Below are 18,614 nucleotides of genomic sequence, written 5' to 3'. Positions count from 1 at the left end.
GACATCAGCAAAAACAATGAGAATGGTCCAAGTAGCCTCATACAAGTGAGCTGAGCAGCCACTACACATTTAAAGCCTCAGCAGACTCAGGTTGCACCAGGGAAGGTTGAGATTGGCCATTAGGAAAAATTTCTTCACAGAAAGGGTTGTCAAGCATTGGAACTGGCTGCCCAGGGAAGCGGTTGGAGGCATTTATAAGTCATGTCCATGTGGCACTTAGGGACATGAGTTAGTGGTGGACTCAGCTGTGCGGGGTTAATGGTTGGACTCAATGAACTTAGAGGCCCTTTCCAACAGGAGTGATTCCATATGATGTGCTCAAGAAGTACTCCAAAAAAACCCCACAAAACTACCACATTCTTGACAGTGATGAGAGTTTCCGACAACAAAAATAAAAATAACATACTGCAGGGAAGAGAACAAAGCTATAGATAGAGTTGCTATCATACTTCTACAGTGTCAAGTGTTTTTTGGTTTAGTGTGTGTTTGTTTGTTTGGTTTTGGATTTTTTTGTTGTTTGTTTGGGTTTTTAATAGCTAATAAAATAAAAAAAGGCAGATCAAAGAGTGGTCATATAAAGGAAATAGTCCTTTAATGCTTAAAATAGGAAAAGGTTGGTTGGGAAGTTTAATGTCAGAAGTATACCACATAAATAATTGTCAAAGCAGCTTGGCCCTAGGCTTCTTAGAGTTTTCTAAAAGCCACCTATTTTTTCAAAAGATGTTAAGACAATTTTTATTCCTCTGAAACTTATAGGAATAACATGTTTCTATATTTTGTTTTTCCTCTACACAATGCATGTTTAACAGCAAGGATAGCCAGGGAATTAGTATCTGCTGCTAAGATGACTACCTCGTTCCACGAGGGAAGTCAAATTAATTGGGTTTTTATGTCTTATTTCTGTACTTGCAGTAAGAATCTATCCTTCATAGGAACAGGCTTAAGGAATTTTATTGAATATAAAAATACATAAACTTAAGACACATTAAGTAAACTGTACAAAAGGTACATTTGCAATAAATGAGACAACTGTATCCATACAAAGGCAAAAATTTACAAATGACTCATACTACTGAAATGTGCAGGTGCCATTGTACATTCTGATTAAGACTTTACATTCTGATAAAAACAGAAACAAAAGCAAAAGCAAGAGCAGTAGTTATGTTCTAAGGCCTGTTGTCTACACTTAAAAGCCACATTCCAGAACACAAAAAATAACTACCTGACTTTCAATATCACAGAGGAGCCATGTTCAAGAAGAATTAAAAAATTCCCCCCATTTTAAAATTCTGAAAACGTTACCTAGTAAACATTGGCCCATGTTCCCATGTTATATTACATAGTATTTTACAGAACCTGGGCCAGTTCTAAAGTCAATTTAGCTCAACTGATGTCCACACCAATAGTTCAGCCCAATAACAAAAACATGTTGCCAACCTTACAAACATGCATTTTTTTTAAAATGTCCAGACTACTTTAATTTCAGAATATTACAGTAGCGAGTACATGAAGAAATGTTGTTGTGACCTCAATTCTTTACCCCATTACCACTGGGTTAATACTAGTCCTTGGAAGTGCCATTTATTTTGCTTTCAGTTACTCAGTCAACTGACTACTCCACATGGCAAGGAACCTGCAGATGGCTAATAAACATAAGATCAGTCAGTTATAGAAGCAGAGACAAACAGATATCAGGTAGCCAAGTGAGAGCATAACCCCTTCTGTATGGTATGGTTTACAGTTTTTCTTAATTAGAGGAGTATTGTTTCAGATAACAAAAGTATTAGTAAGATCACAAAAGCAAAAAGTTTCTAAAGAGAAGGAACTGAGATTCGGTAAGGACTAGGCTGTTACCAGAAAAAAACCCAAACCCCAAGACTTTGTAAAGGTAAAAAGAAAAAGAGGACAACAGAAGAAAGAAGTAAATCTACCCACCTGCCAGAACACTTTTAGAGCTGTCAAATTAAACTTCCAGAGTATCCCAAAAGAACAGGAAATCAGAACCTTAATGCCATCATTATCATAATATCTGAAACAAAATACTCATACCAGAACCAGAAGATTCTCACGCTATGTTAAGGACAACTGAATTTAAAATGCATTCTGCAAAAATAGCCTAGAATTAGAGACAATTCAGTTTTTATTTGCAGTCTGTGTTCAGATGGTCCAAATTAAGTTTTGTCATATATCCTAGGGATCTGTGTTTCATTTAAATATTGTGCCCAGTTATAGAATTAAGGAGCAACTTCCTTTATCTATCTGTTGCTACAAACTTTTTAACAACTGCAAAGTTGTTTTTATCTTTGTATATTTGAATCAGTGATATTTATCTCTGAACTCTAAAAACAACACTCAAATATTTCAATATTTTTAATAGGAAGTACCATCATAAACTAAACTATCCAAGACACGAATGCGGGGGTTTATTTTTTTATTTTTCTTAACACAAAATTATATTCAGAGTAGATTATAGAATACTACTTCCACATAGCATTCCACTGATACATTTTCTTCAATGTTTTTGGACTGGAGGTTCCCATACTCTAATTTTATTGCTACTTTCCTGGGGAAGAAAAATCAAATAGTCTGTCCTACTGGTTGAACAAACAGAATGCAGACACATTTTAGACCATTTTGATGTATCTAACATCAGCCAAACCTACAACTAATAAGACATACAGCCAGAATTCCTGTGTTGTCCTGCTTAGAGCTATCTCTGGCATATATCTTCAACAAGTTCAATGAGGTTTCATCTGGGATCATAAGCACCTAGAGAGAGAACTTCGTTTTTAAACTACTCTTTTTTTTCCTAGACTATTTACAAGACTCCTGTATAAGCATTATGGTCACGTATGTGCCCTAAATGCACATGTATACATGAAATGCACAAACTATACTCTAGAAGGGAAAGTATAACTTATCAGTTAGCAATCTGGCACATTTACAAAACCCACTAGTTATTTTTGAGTAGCACTATTTCAAGTTGTCAGTACCCTCTGCATTGGTGTTGTCACTTGTGGTTCCATCTTAATTCCACTCTGCTTTGTTATTTTAACAGGTTAACTCTATTTCTGTTGTAGTGATATTCCCAGAAAATTATTTGATTGTAAAGAAAAAACAAAATGCAGTTGTTCCGCACTTGTTCTGTCACAGATGTTTGTAAGGATATATAAGATACTGTAAGTAGGAAGTGTAAGCAAAGCCTTTTTTAAGAAAATGCAAATTTTTTTTTTTAATTCTTCAACACATCTTCAAAACAAAAGAAGTTAATAAATACTTCCTTAAACTTAAATCTAGTTTCACTGCTAAACATCAGAAGTACCCTTCCTTTTAAAAGGCCCCATACCATTCAGAAATGCAAAATTTTCATCTTCACTTTTTTGGTAATTACAGACTTTCAGCCTTCTTTTTATAACTGTCTAGAATTCTGTTCAAGTCTGACAACAGATCTTCAGACATGAATTCTTCATAATCTCTCTCAATTTTCATGTTCTGTTCAACCAGGTATTTCTAGAAAAGAGTTACAGAAAGTTTATTAGGTCTATCATGGTCTCTGATTCTGTTAAAGCATTTTAAGCAGTTATTGCACAGGTTAGGTGATTTCAGTTAAACACTTTTCTGAAAGATGTCTACCAGAAGCAGGTTAAACCTGACAGGATGTAACTGCTGAAATTTAATGATCAATGCCGATTATTTATACCAAAGGTTTTGTCAACAAATTTAACTAGAATCTACGGACTCAGTGCAGCAGCTAAATAACTAATACTTGATAAGAAACCGTAAGTTCTAATTTCCACGTGTTTAACTGCAGTTGCACTGCGCAGGCTCGAAGGGTTAATGACCTTTCCCAAATCTTCGCTCGCGAAGACTGGCCATACGTGTCTCTAGAGAGATTTGATTCTGAATATAAAACTTACAAATTTACTTACCCCTACAGATGCTACATGAGTACCAATCGCTTCTAAAAGACGACTCAAGTTATCACCAGCTTTTCTGCTCTCTTCTGTTGTTGTTTGCACAACGACTTGATATCTAAAAACAGATACTCAGAAAGTCATGTCCGTAACTACAAAATAATCATCAAATCTGATTTACTGTCATGTTTAGTCACACTTTTTTCTATTAGTATTAAATTGAACCAAGTTAGATTTGTATATTAATACTCAGTTTAGAAGAATGGACTGTATTGTGCTAACCAGTAAGAAACATTGTACCTTAGAGTCAGAATAGTATTTTCAAACTTTAAGGCATAAAATCTAGTTGTCACATAACTTAGGAAACAAACCAATTTCCTTATTACAACCATATATATGAAAAAAATTACATGGAAAACAGGAGTTCTGTTAGAGTAGACAAATATTCTAGCAAAATACCATTGAGGAGAAACATCCTTTAGTTGCTAACTTGTGAAATTAATATAGACTGAGATGGATAAAAGCTGAAACAATTTTATGTTAGGATTCAAGAGAATATCTTTATCAGTAAAAGCCAAAGTAAACTAGGCAAACTTTGAAGGTATGGGTCTTACTGTCGTTGGAGATCATGCAATTCATTTGTGGCTTCACTGAGACCTTCATTGACACCACTCTCAAGTAATTGTTTATGCTTCTTTAACAATTCCAGTTCATTTGCACATTTTTGCTCTTCTTCTTCTACTTCCTGTAATAAGGAAAGAAGAGGAAAAAATTGCATAGCTTGGGAATAATTAGAATTTTTTTCCTCCTTTATATTACCTGATTGCATCCTGATGCTTGAATTCAGAATTCACAAAAGTAACTCCAAGCTCAGAATTAAAAAAAAAACAAAAACAGGGACATCCCTCCCAAACATAAAGTTTCAGGTATTTTCTGTATCATCTTCCTCTCAGAATCAGTCTAACCTTCTCTTTATTCCTTTAATCATATTTAAAGGTCTGTGTTGCAGTAATCTTCCCTTCAAAGTTAATCTCAAAAAGTGTTATTTACATACTCTAAATAATTTAGAAATGGCACATCATGAGCAACTCTTTCTAGGTTAAAAAAGTAAAATCACATTTGAGTACAAATTCCAAGTAATCACCTCTTCAAGGAGAATGACAGTGTTGATACTATATTTAATACAATTAAATCCACAAAACCATACAAAATTCTGCCATCAATTCAAGATGCAGTTCTGGTAGATTCTGAAACATGATTCCTCAAAATAATTTTAATACTTAAGTCTTATGGACAGCATTTTAAAAATCACAACTGTCTTGTTAGAAACATCCAGTTGTGACTGTGTATTTTATGAGCTTACCTTTAGAGAAAAGTATATGCAACAGCATAGATCAAAAGCTAACTTTCAGGTGTTTTTGAAAACAGTAAGCTAAATTAATTGCCTTTAGCCACCTCAGCAGGTATTGGCAGTAAAACAGCTCTGTTTCATGGCTACAGCACAGGAGTTTGGATTTACAAGTGCATATATGCTAAACACTTAGTTCACGGAGCATTTTTTGCTAGAGTGCCACAGCCCCACCAAAGCCATGCTGTCAGAGAAGTTAGGAGGTATTGAAGCAGCCACTTAGTTGCTAAATCACAAGTGAGGAAAGGGATTAAGGACTGTTCCTGTGCTGGGGATGGAAGCTAAAGCAAGCAACACTTTCAGATAATTAAAACATTTAATTTGCTTTTGGTCAATCAATATATTCCTTAGTTTTTAAGGAAACTAATTAAATATGTTTACTAAAACCTGTAAATGTATTCATTATATACAAATTGATTAGACAAAGCAGACTTTGTTAGTCCTAAAATCTCCTTCAAGCACACGCTCTGAGACATCCTGAGGTTAGGAGATGATTGCTGCCACTTTTTTTACTGGACGTAGAACTTCACGATTTACAGGATCTGCTAACGTACAATGCCAGATTCTCTTACAAAAAAGTGAAAACAGACTCACTTAAGGTAGCAATCAAATACTTCTGAAAAGAATGACAAAATCCTGAAAGAGGAATGGAAGAAGGCAAGAGCAGAGGTCCAAACAAAAATGCAAAGCAAAAACTTATATATAAATACAAAGATTAAAGATATCATTAAGGATAAATTGTCATCAATCTGTAAGAAGTTTTACCTTAAGTTTCTGATGGTAAAGATCATCCAGCTTTTCAGCTTCTTCTGTCAGCATTTTTACACTGCTTTTTGCATCCGCTACCATTGCATTCACCTAGAATGAAAACATAACCAAGGAAATGCAATTGAAAAGAATCCCAACCTATAAATCCATGCCATCACAAACAGCACCTGGTAGCCCAGAAAATATTTAATCTAGGCCAGGTTGGGAGGGCATTAACTTTCTTCATTGCAGCCTGGATTGTGATTTGGTTTGGATAAGAGGCTAAAACACACCAATGTTTTGGCTATTTCTGAATAGTGCTTGCACACCATCCAAAGCTTTCCATCCCTCCCAGGGCCCCTCACTGAGTACGGCAGGGACAAGCAAGAGATTGGGAAGGCACACAGCCAGGCCAGATGGCCACAAGGATATTCCATACCATCATGTTCAGTAATAAAAACCGAGGTAGAGGAAGAATGAAATTCTCCTTCTTCCAATCCACCCTGAACCCAATATTGCTAAAAATCTTGCTGATGACAATTTGCCAGTGATGGTAAGCCACACAACAGACTGCAATGGGCAACTTATTAAAAACAAATATTACCAGTGTTTATGGTCAAATGTATATAAGCTGCATAAACTTCAGTGCAGAGAATACACAATATTTCAACCAATAGAAAACGACCCCAATTCTTAGAAAAACTTTTGAGTTCCCTCATAATTAAAGCAATTTTCTCACAGCTTCTTCCCCTCTTTACTTGCCCTCAAAAAAACCCAACCAACCAACCAACAAAACCCAACCAACCAACCAAAAACACCAAAAAACCCAACCAAACAAAATAACCCCAAAAAACCAACCAACCAACCCACCCGCACAAAACCAAACCCAACAAAAACAAAAAACAGCCCACCACACCATACTTCACCCATGCCAAAGGGTCAAATGGGACCAGCAGATATTATGTTTGGTATCTTAGTCTTTATCTTCACTAACCAACGCACCTGTTCGAAAGCATCTTCCGAAGACATTTTCCGTTCAGTAGCTTTCCTAATGTCTTCCTCTGTCTGGTTTATGATCTCCATAAGGGGAGCCTGTAATATGCATACAAGAAGATCTGGCTAATGCGACTTGTTAGTTTGAACTAAGATGTACCTCAGTACATCTTTTCTTTCTCCTGTTTTTATTTAGGCTGCTGTACTCTCCAACACCAAATTTTCTTCATATGCTACAATGTAGTTGTGGCAACTCATCACAGAAGCTTTTCAATGAAGTTTCATTGTGAGACTGAGAGACCTTTCCAACATTTCCAAAGAAACACATCTTTTTGTGAGCGATAACAAAAGCCTTCAGTGTTGGCTCTACTTACGTTGATCTGGGCTCTGTATTTGGCTAGGCAGTTTGGTCCTTCCTCAGGATTAAACTGAATCTCAAAGTGAAAGCCTTTGGAATTCTCAGCACTTACTGGAATTAATTTCAGCTTTCGAGCCAGTTTATGATATTCTGCCAGTTGTATTTCTATCTGTTCAGAGAAGAGGGCAAAAATCACATAAGAGGCAGAAGGGAAAAGCTTTGCAGAAAATATTCATATAGTACTTTAAACAGGTTCCTGAGTTGCTATGTACAGACACAATTACATGTTACACCACAGTATTCAAGAGCTGTATGTAATGACAGTCCAGCAGTTTGCTGGATTAAGTGCTGTTTTATTATTCTTTCAGTTTGCTCAGCAAGGTTTCTCAGTGTGTATGGCTGACACTGAATGGTTTCATCTGCCATATTTTTTCCTGCCTCAGCTTTTTGAGGACTAGCTGATAGAGAAGTAAAAGCATGCTTAAAAATAATACTAAACCAAAGTTCAGTCATCATGTTAACATGCCTTCTCTCTTTGGTTTTGACAGGAAATGCCACATAGCCACATATCCTTGTAACAAACTAACTTGAGCATACCGTTAAACAAAACTTATTAAATGCTCTACTTTCTAATTAATGAGTGCTATTTATTTCCAAATACTAAAGAACCTAAATATTTTTCCCAGTTTTATGTGCTTCATACTGGCACATGAGGAATTTAAGTTAATACCAAGTGCTTGACACTGTGAAATGCAAAATATATTTGAAATCTTTTTATCTAGTTCTCCATGTGGCAAAGTAGAAGCTTTTAAATCCCATCACTTACAGGACTACACCTTTTCATTCTGTTTGTAGGAATTGAATTTGGCCCTTAAAAGATATTAAAACTTCTACATAAGGGATTAACCTGGCCCTAAACACATGCAAAGATATTGATTCAAAGCACTATTTCCTTCCCATAAAATCTTAACATTAACCTGAAACTTCTTGTGTTATCAAAGCAATGTCATGCTGATATCAACAAAGCTTGCAATGCTATAGCAGTGAGAGCTGACAGTGGTGCATATTCTAGCTACATCTCTCATGATGCAGTTTAGTCTGTTGTTAGATTATTTAGAAAAGAAGTCAACAATAGTTCAAGTCCCAAGTTTCAGCTTGCATGATGAAAACTGATAGCCAGCTCTCAGTGTAGTGGGGTTTTCACATACCGCCTCTTTATTCCTAGCATATTTTAGCTCTTCATTCCACAGCTGATGTTCTTCTGCTTCCACTTCCTTAGTCAGCTTTTTAATGGTTTGCTGCAACTCATTTCTCTCATGATTTATTCTCTCAATGTCTGCAACTGAGTACTTTTGGTTGTCAAAGATGTGCTGGAGCCGGGCATTCTCCTGCTTCATTGCTTCTACTTCCAATTCTAAGTTCACAAAACATTTGTGAAACAGATGTAAAATACCACTCTATGTAGTTAAACCTAACATTTGTATTTTATGAGTAAATAATATCTATATTTCATTACTCTAGTGTACAAACAGATATTACCCCAAAAATCCCTCTTTATTAGCAATGCATTTCGGAAAGTTCATTTGTACCATCATCATCATCTCACTCTGTCCTAAAGCTGAGAATTAAAATTATTTTAAAACTATTTCTAGCTTCACTATCCCAATTGTGACCAAGGTCTTCTTACTTGCTGACTCAACTTCATCAGTAACACTTTCCATTTTTTGATCAAGGATGGCTATATGAGATTCCAGATTAGCCAAATAAGCCTGGTATTTCTGGACATCTGCTTGAAGAGACGATTTCACATTTCGTAGTGTTACTCTGCGATCCTAGTGAATGGGTGAAAAGAACAACCACTGTTAGATTAATATAAAATAATCACTTCACTTTCCAGACAGGACATTAGAGTAACTGGTCAGAACAATGATATAAATATAAAATTAAAGGACTTGAATAAATTTTTATCTCTCTGACAGCTGAGTCAATTTAAGCATCTTTAAAATAACAAACAAGGCTGAAGAGATTCTTGCATTTCACCTTTAAGTCTCTGATTTGCATCAGGCACTGCATTGAGACAGTTCTTACTACATGTAATTCACAACTTAAGTATAATAATACAAAAAACCCAGGTAAAACTAGGGTAAGGAAAGCTGGAAATACAAACAGCACATTTTGCACAGTAGGCAGGAGTCTTCATTTGCCAGCTGAACAGCCACTAAACCATTTTTAAACTCATGTTGTACTAAAAGCAGAATCCATGTTTTCAAGCAAAATATTTTCCCTAAAATGTATTGTTACCACTGAATCCCATGCCTAATACCAACACATTTGGAAAAGATAATGCTGACATTCAGAAAGAAAAAGTGGTTCAAGTACCTTATTAATATTTCAGTCAATACAAGACCTTTTTACCTGGAAATATCTGCACATTATCAAACAAAGAGTGACTGAAGACTCCACAGAAAATGCCTTGTACTATAATGGTATACAGTCTGTAATAATCTGGCCTGATTAAAATCTCAAAGCACTGAAAATAACTTTCCATTTGTTGTTATGTATCATAAGTATCTTCATTTAATAATGACAATAATGGTCAATAATATAAAATTGAACTCCAGCATATAAACAGAGAGAGACAATTTACTAACCGGCTCACTTTCCTTTTCTTTTTCTAGTCTTGCAATCTCTTCCTGAAGTCTTTTGTTGTCAGCTGCTAAACCTTCTATCTGGAATTCATCTATATTAAATAAATCCTCTGGGGGAGAGGGGAAAAGGGTGTAGGGTTATAAATTAATATTACCGAATATCACCACCTAATCTGAGCTTTAACTTCAGCACAGTAAATACCCATTATCTGGACAATTATTTTACACTAAAAAAAACCAAAAAACAAACAACAAAAAAACCCCAACCAACAAACCCACTAAAAAAAACCTTTCATTACAAAGGAAATAAACAAAAATCCCCAAACAAACAAGGAGAAATCAGTTTCTCAGTCTTTGTGTCATAAAAGAGCTCGAAGTTACTCCCATGAGGTAAGAGTTTCCAAACTCTCATATAACCCACACTAAAAGGATAGAGGTTGTTAAATAAGCTTTATTTGTTCCAGCTTCAAGGTAGTCTGACTTGCATACTCCTTTCTCATCCACATACTTCCTTGTCTCTTGAGACATGTTTTCCCTTACTTGGCCCTTAATCTTTGCCAAACAATGGCATGGTTATTTTTTCCTACTAATATCTAGCAACAACCTGCTAGCTTGTTTCCTCTCCAACTGATGTCTCCAGCTTGCAACCAAAGTGTCCTTAGTCTGGCTTTTCATAGGAGGGCACGGAAAGTAGGAAATGTTTTTCTTCCTGGTTCTCAAATTCTGTTTGTATTTCTGTAGCTGGTGAAATGAATGAGTCAATTGCCTACCTCCCTGAAGACAAACATGAAATCATGCATGAAGCATGCTGAATCACTTATGGGAACCCTAAAAACAGAGTTTGGAACTCTTGCAGACTGTTTTCAGAGCTTTCAAAAGCTGAACTTTCTTACTTATCAGATTGCATTCCTTTGAAAATATTTTTCTTTTATTTTTTTTAAATGTTAAATTTGTCAGAGAGAAACAAGAGTCATCTGCATAGAATTTGCATCTGAAGAACTGTATACTGGTTTCCTGTCACAAAGCCATTAAAAACAACAGGGTGACACAGGTACAGCTGACAGCAGATCATGACCCACCCCTCTGTATCAGCAGCAATGCATATAAAAAAAGAGAGAATTAAGTTGAAGTAATTGAGCAGTACTTCGGAATTTCAGGTTCCCTTATCTCAGATCACTTTCACCTGTAAACTGAGCAAACTGATGCTAGGGGAAAAGAAACCAGTAACACAAATAATTAAAACTTGAAAACTTACTTAATTTTGACTGCACTTCGGCATCCAATTCTTCAAAAGTATCTCTCCCTTTCATGAAAAGCTCATAGCACTTCACAGCATAGTCCATGAAAACCTGAAAAAAATTTATAAAGCTTTCATCTCAGCAATTCAAAGGGCTGTAAGATGGAATTAAGCAGATAAAAAAACAACATTTCACTGTTTTGATTGTTCTTCTGCAAAATTCAATTTTTTTCCTCTCTTTAAACACAGAATGCCAAGAGATTATATTCAGGCAGGAGGAGGCATCTATAATTCACATTAAGAAAGGTCTGGAAATACTTGCTATATTTTTCTGAGATATTTAACAAGGATAGTAGATACAATATATAAAATTTTTTTATGTTGAAGCATATCACTCTCTCAGGCTAGTTTATGGAAAATGTAGGCCTGTTTAACAGACCTCTTCAGTAAATATGACCACTGAAATTCAGATGTGCAGACATCAGAGAATTGATCTGGAAATAAAGAAAGGTTACCCAAAGAGAATTCACTACAGATGTTAAATTACAGATCTTTCAGAAGCAATTACATCAATACTGTAAATTTTGTATCAACATATATCTATACATGTCACTGTAGAAGTGCACATTTAGTTTAAAAGCATTTTTACTCATCAACTCTCAGGTTTGTAATCTTAGTCCAAAATTATGATTTAACTTAATTTTTGCAATTTTCTAATTAAATGTTTTAGCACATTATGCAACCCCTTCCAAACACCTGCTGTGAGTTAACATTGAGTTCAAGCTGAGTAGATTTAAGAAAGCAAGCTGTTGCATTTTTAAGCACCTGAATTACATTGCCACCCTATTTTGTGGCTCAGAAATGAAGCTTTACAACCAAATTTTATATAGTAAGCTGAGTAGATATTGGCAGAAGCCACTACATTTATAATTAAATCTTTAATTATACGCTGTCTTTACGCTGTACTGCTGTTAATCTCAAGAGACTTGAGTGTTAAAACAAAACGTACCAGAAACCTTATTAAAACAATAAACAAACAGCATAATAATTCCCTTTCTCCACAGAGGAGAATGGAAAGAGTAGCTACTTGGAGAATAAGGCATCTCAGTTTAATACCCAGTCTTCACCAACAGACTGGCCATGATGCCTGCTTAGGAAACTAGTTGATCAGGCCTTTTATGTAAGGCTACAATACTTCCTAGAGAACCCTGTAAATATAAAATGGAACAGAATCTATAAATACAGTTTCAATTGTTGTGTCACATTTAAATTGTGTTGTGATAGCGTATGGCAAAATTCATCTGCACAATTCTGGTTATAATTTAATTTTTGTGATACCTTATTATGTACAATTCCATCATCCGTCTCTCCTCCCCAGCTCTGTCCCTCCTCAAAGGATGGTGCATTTTCCCTCATGGCAGTGTACAACTGAAAGGCACAGGTGCACATACAAAGAGCAAGTGTGGAGATATCCATTAGTTTTCATGTTCATTTCATGTCCATTATAAGAAGCAGAGTAACACTGGATTAGGATTTCAGCAAAGCAGGTTGTAATGAGCCTGTGTTTAGTTGACTAAACGCACAGGTGAAGAGGCAGGAACTGGACGTTCAACACTGCCAAGTTGTCTTGCTAAGCCAAATGTGTCTTTTCAGCATAAAGGATGGGATTTTTGTGTGTGCCCAATTCAGCAGTGGTGAACTTCTGTCACAGCAAGAAGAGTTACCACTACTAAAAAAAACCAACAACACCAAAACCCCCCAAAACTAAACAACCCCCTTGCCCAAGCACAATACTCTCCACTCTGTATAACAATCATAAGACATTTGAATAATTACAACTGAAAATTCAAAATTAGACTTCAAATTTAGGAGAGAATAGCAGATGTCACAAGATAAGCACTGAAGGTAACATGAATCCACCGTGATGATACCCATTAACTTCTCACATTTTCTGTATGTATATAAGCCAGCATTTCCCTCCCTTTTATATACATGAATTTGTCTAGTACATACATTTAAAGAAATATAACATGAAAAGCTCAGTTTAAAAGTTACTAAAAAGTAAGGCTAAGGGTTAACTCCCAGATGACAGGTAAGAATGCCTATCGTTTTCTTTTCATAAGTATCAAACAAGGAGATTTGTAAAAAATATTTATGAGATTTGTACTAAAATTAACATTTCAAGCTGAAAAGTGGAAATATTTGGCTTAAGAAAGACAAATGTTACCTTGACACAATCAATTAGCCAAACCAAAGCTGTCACTATCTGAGGCCAGGTGTGTGGTGCTCCCACTGTGTACAGGGAGCTTTTTGACAGAGGAAAGGGGTACCTACAAGGCCAAAGGAAATACATTTTTAATAGCAGTGGTAAACAGTGATGAAAACAAACCAGCACATTTTGCAAACAAAGCAGCACATTTTTATACGTAGATGAAGGCGCAGAAGGAAGAACAAACTCAATTGTAGTTTATGCTGTACATCAAAGGAAATAAGTTGACTTCTATTTCATTCAATTATCATGGGTTTCTCACTTTATGATTCATACAATATCTTGATTTGAAAGGTACCCATAATGATCACCAAGTCCAACTCCCTGCTCCTCATAGGACTGCCTAAAAATAAATCACATGATTAAGAGTGTCATCCAGATGCTCCTTGAACTCAAAAAAGACAACTTACAATGAGTTCTCAGAATAAGTCTTTGTATCCGGGATTACACTCTTGGTGCAGCAGAATGTAATCTGTTTCAAGATTTCAAGCTACATCAGCTGTTTCAAATGTTACAGATTAATATTAATTAAGTTTTGTTTTAATTAATTTAATTAAGAAGGGAATGAAACAGATTTACATTTACATCTAAGGAGTCCTTCCGTGCTTTGACACCATCACGGACTCAAATCTACAGAAATAAAATACACTTCCTTGGTGGTTTTCAATGAGACTGAAAATTCCCCATTAACAACAGGCAGATGAATTTCTTTCTTGGAAAGCATTGGGGGCCATTAATGATTCCAAACACTGAACAAATTCAGAAGTAAACCACTCAGCTACTCTGTGTTTTTTTCACCTCAGCAGTTATTTTTGTTATTTGCACACCCTGTTTTGAAAGCAGAATGAGAGAGATTACAGGAAAAAAACACATCTTAAACTAAATTAACTGGATCCAACATTTTGGAATTTTTAGTTCTCGGATTCTAACAGCATAAACAGAAGGGTCTGTAAAAGAAAGGTCTGTTTGTCTTTCAAAGCTTTATACAAATAAAGATAATCAATTAAATTTTACATTACAAAGTAAGCTTCCAAGAGCCTATAGTTCTGCAAGTTCAAACATAAAATGCATAGTAGAGTCTGAAAATCAGAGTGTAAACCTAGAGCTAAAGTGAAGCACAATAATCACAATATTGTACTTTCAGAGTCTCATCTGAATAAAGAAGCCTATCCATTCTTCCCAGCTGTCAAGCAGAATCTTATCTATTTAGCACAACAGACTAACAAATAATCATCTTACCCAAGCTCCTTAAAAATTTTGGGAATTTCCTCTTCAAATTTTGAGTCAGGCAGTTCATAAGAAGGGCAGAGAAACCCATAGATAAAAGTGAAGATTTTTAAAAAGTCCTTAACTGATGGAGACTGTAGCGATTTCATGGAAACATTATGGGCATAACCATTCTCAACCAGAAACTACAAAAAAGAAACATGGCATATTAGTCACTAAATAGAACCTGAAGCTGAAACCAAGGAAGTAAGAATTTTTATTACCATATTCTATGACTAAATATTCAGAATAAGTTATTATGTTACCTCACAAAGCTGCTTGATACATTGTTGGATGAATGCCTTTTCTTGGAGTGGCCTGGGATCCTTTATCTTTTCTGTACCGAACACACCGTACTGACTGTTGCGTGACCCTCCAGTCACACTAGCTCTAAGGACAAACAGTAAATATTGGACAATAAATACAAAAGAGAAACTCTCTTAATGTTTAAGTCACTAAAATTGCTATTTTTATGTTTTCTTTGCATTTTTTATGCAAAGTGATACCTGAAGTTCTCTGTATTTAAGATGATTGGAAAAACATCATCATCTTGGAAACCACAATGCACATGCACAACAAAGGGATTACTGAATCCTAGATGAATATTTTCTTCATTTTATTGAAAGAAATAAATTTTTTGGAGCAAAAAATACTCCAAAGATGAAGATAAAATGACGTAGGTGGCTGAAAATAAAGATTAAAACATTTAAGAAATATTTAAAAGGAATAGACCCCTGCAACAGTGGGGGTCTTATGAAAGAAGACACCTGCAAGACATCCAAACACAGAAAATTGTGAACTAAGCAGAAAGATTATAGAATTTTAGAAGGTTTGTATCTTAGAGAGAAGAAACCAAGGTAGAGTGTACTGGAGATGTCATTCTTCCTTGAACAGGAAAGTGTACTGAGGTGCTCGGAAGGTCTGTCATGCATATCATTCCCAAGAGAAAAAAACAGCTCCCAGAGCGATTCTTACTGCACAGCATTATTGCTCAGTGACCAAAGAGTGGAGTAAGGCAGATCTAAAGGTCTCCTGGCCTCAGATAATTATTCCCTATAGTGAAAAATCTATCAAGAGAAAAAAACGACAAAATTATGTGGGAGCATTATTGTTTTAATTTACAGAGCAGAGAACAAAAGTTATCAATACCTCTTCCCAAAAATGCTGATTTTTCTTTCTGAAGTTGCAGGTGTAGGTTTGCTCATGCTCAGCTTCCCAAAGGTACCTTTGTCCACCCTGAGAAATAGTGAGAAGGATTTAAGTGACTATTTCTACCATCTCACCTTTTGCTCATGCAAGAACTATAAACACACTCATATAAGCCTAAGCACCTTCATCGCACAGCATCTTAGAAAAGTCAACCAATTTTAATGCATTATTTGTCCATTATTAAAACTAATTCTTCAAGATTTATAAGGACACATTTTCTATACAGAGGCACCAAGCCACCACCTAACAAGTATGTTAGAAAATGTGTTACCATTTGAAATGTGTCACAGGTACACAAAAAGATTAAAGGAAGTCTTTTTGCAGGACTGGAGTACTTGTGCAAACATTCTTGGCTGCAAGGAGCTTTCTTCTCACTGTTTCCAATTTTTGCCCCAGTTACTACTCACACGCTCAAATGCACTATACTAAATCTCTTCAGAATTAGTTTTATGTAGCTATTCTTGGCAACATGATCAGCAACACTTACATCTGAGGTGTTTGAAGACCCATCTTGTTGTTGTCCTGCACTCTCAGTGCCATCATAGATTGCCGACCGCTGCTTCTAGTGATCTTTGAGCTTCGTCTCATTGTGACTGAACTGTAAATCACAATCCCTCAGTATCAGAAAATCCAGGATCTAAGAGTCTTTTTAAACTCCACAGTGATTTTCTTAAGGATCAGAATAAGCAAGTAGAACTGTATATTGGATCAAAGTGTGATGAAGTTTCTAGAAATACTGGATTCTCTTTAAAAAAAAGAGAAAAAGAAAAAAGTGATTATGTTAGGCTCCAGAAATACACAGGAGCAGCCACAGTCATTTAAATCAATTATTTTATTGATGAAAGTGTCAGTGCTTGTTCCGAACCTACTATTTTGCCTTTACATCTGGGCATTTCTAACCTACAAGTTCCACAAGGAAAAAAAGGTTTGAGAAATTTTTCAGTTCAGTCAGCTACACTACCATGACTACTGTTTCCAGCTCTTCAGCACTTCATCTACTCCTGAACTGCTAATTCTGAGCCTGCTTATTAATTTTGCAAAAGATCTTGCAGTATCATAGCATAATAACTGGAAAACCTATTCTGAGATAATATTATGGCTCTCTTCAGACTACACACACAAAATATAAATCAAACTGGAATATTAATACCACTGTCCCCAAGGTGACATTAAGTGGGAATCTGAAGTAAATAGAATTAACTCTGGAAAAAACCCACCCACTTTCACCCTCTAGAGAGGATCTGTTTTATTTGTGGGACAGCCTTAAGTGACTGAATTATAACTAGTCAAAAAAACCTCCACTACAAACATTACCAAAACACATTATCAATGTAAACTGTGTTTCATTTCGCTTCTAGTTCCACTGCTCACAAACCATGGCAGAGGTTTAGCTCAGGCCCAGTTCATACGGTAGCGTATCCACGACTTCACTGTCTCTGGGGAAGAAGCTGCATTATTCAATCTCTTTAACAGAGACCCAACCACAGACAGATTGTTTTCACAAATACACCAAGTGACTAGTTTCCCAAATCACAGACTCAATGAGGTTGGAAAAGACCTTTGAGATCATGAAGTCCAGCCTATCAACTAGGCCATCCTGTCAACTAGACCGCAGCACTAAGTGCCACGTCCAGTCTTTTCTTGAACACCTCTCGGGATGGTGACTCCACCACCTCTCTGGACAACCCCTTCCAGTGTCTAGTCACCCTTTCTGTGAAGAAATTCCTCCTGGTGTCCAACCTAAACCTCACTCAGCACAGCTTAAGGCCGTGCCCTCTCCTCCTGTCGCTGGTTGCCTGGGAGAAGAGCCCGACCCCACCTGCCTATAATCTCCTTTCAGGCAGCTGTAGAGAACGATAAGGTCCCCCGCAAGCCGCCTTTTCTCCAGGCTAAACAACCCCGTCTTCCTCAGCCGCTCCTCGTCAGAACTGTGCTCCAGACCCTTCACCAGCTTCGCTGCCCTTCTCTGGACTCGCTCCGGCACCTCAGTGTCCTTCCTGAATTGACGGGCCCAGAACTGGACACAGCACTCAAGGTGCGGCCTCACCAGTGCCGAGTACAGAGGAACAACCACTTCTCTAGTCCTGCTGGCCACACTATTCCTAATACAACCCAGGATGCCAGAAGAGCAGAGTTTGAGCAGAGATTTAAGAGCAGAATTTGCTGCAGCCAACACGCCAGCAGGGAATAAAAGGGGAGGAGGGAGCGCGGCAGAGCTGGGCGCAGCTCCCCCGCTCGCCCTGACAGCGCGTCTAAACCGTACCGAAGGCAACCAGCGCGGTACTCGCCACCACCTCACGGACACCGGCCCCGGGGCGGCAACGCTGCGGGCGGCGTTGGCGTTGTTATTGCTGCCGCCCTCCCGCCCCCCCTCAGAGGGAAAGGCCCGCACCGCGGAGAGCCCCGTCCCAGCCGTTACCTCCAACACCGCCGCCTTCCTCCTCCTCCGCTCAAATTCAAATCCGCCCGCCCACACGTCACGCAGAGGCTCGTCACAAGGAGGCGAGGATCTTGGGAAGGGCCCAGGGGAAGGGCCCTGGCCGTACAGCAAGATGGCGGCGCCCA

General features: G+C 37.0%; 1 protein-coding gene across 1 annotated transcript; it reads right to left on the bottom strand.

Moving 5' to 3' along the window:
- Positions 1–2,418: 2,418 nt before the first annotated feature.
- On the bottom strand, positions 2,419–18,544 carry NDC80 (NDC80 kinetochore complex component). Its single transcript, XM_018081229.2, has 17 exons — positions 18,469–18,544; positions 16,537–16,647; positions 15,990–16,076; positions 15,107–15,230; positions 14,814–14,986; positions 13,533–13,635; positions 12,644–12,733; positions 11,324–11,417; positions 10,072–10,178; positions 9,108–9,252; positions 8,629–8,834; positions 7,437–7,589; positions 7,072–7,161; positions 6,088–6,180; positions 4,529–4,659; positions 3,930–4,032; positions 2,419–3,510 (listed from the first exon to the last, which is right to left on the bottom strand). The coding sequence occupies exons 2-17, from the start codon at positions 16,635–16,637 to the stop codon at positions 3,388–3,390; spliced, it is 1,923 nt and encodes a 640-aa protein (XP_017936718.1). The 5' UTR covers positions 16,638–16,647; positions 18,469–18,544; the 3' UTR covers positions 2,419–3,387.
- Positions 18,545–18,614: the final 70 nt, after the last annotated feature.

The sequence above is a fragment of the Manacus vitellinus genome, unplaced genomic scaffold (assembly GCF_001715985.3).
Source record: "Manacus vitellinus isolate BGI_N305 unplaced genomic scaffold, ASM171598v3 scaffold_1_pilon, whole genome shotgun sequence".
Taxonomy (NCBI): domain Eukaryota; kingdom Metazoa; phylum Chordata; class Aves; order Passeriformes; family Pipridae; genus Manacus; species Manacus vitellinus.
The sequence above is the reverse complement of the archived record's forward strand: the minus strand, read 5'-3'. Positions and strand labels throughout refer to the sequence as shown.

Bases quoted from the DNA above. Each gene is read 5' to 3' on its own strand.
- NDC80 (XM_018081229.2), bottom strand. From the start codon at position 16,637: ATGAGACGAAGCTCAAAGATCACTAGAAGCAGCGGTCGGCAATCTATG. The intron at 8,835-9,107 runs GTAAGAAGACCT...TTGTGAACTTAG, and splicing joins TGATGAAGTTGAGTCAGCAA to AATTGGAAGTAGAAGCAATG. The intron at 6,181-7,071 runs GTGCGTTGGTTA...TTTTCATTCTAG, and splicing joins CGGAAGATGCTTTCGAACAG to GTGAATGCAATGGTAGCGGA.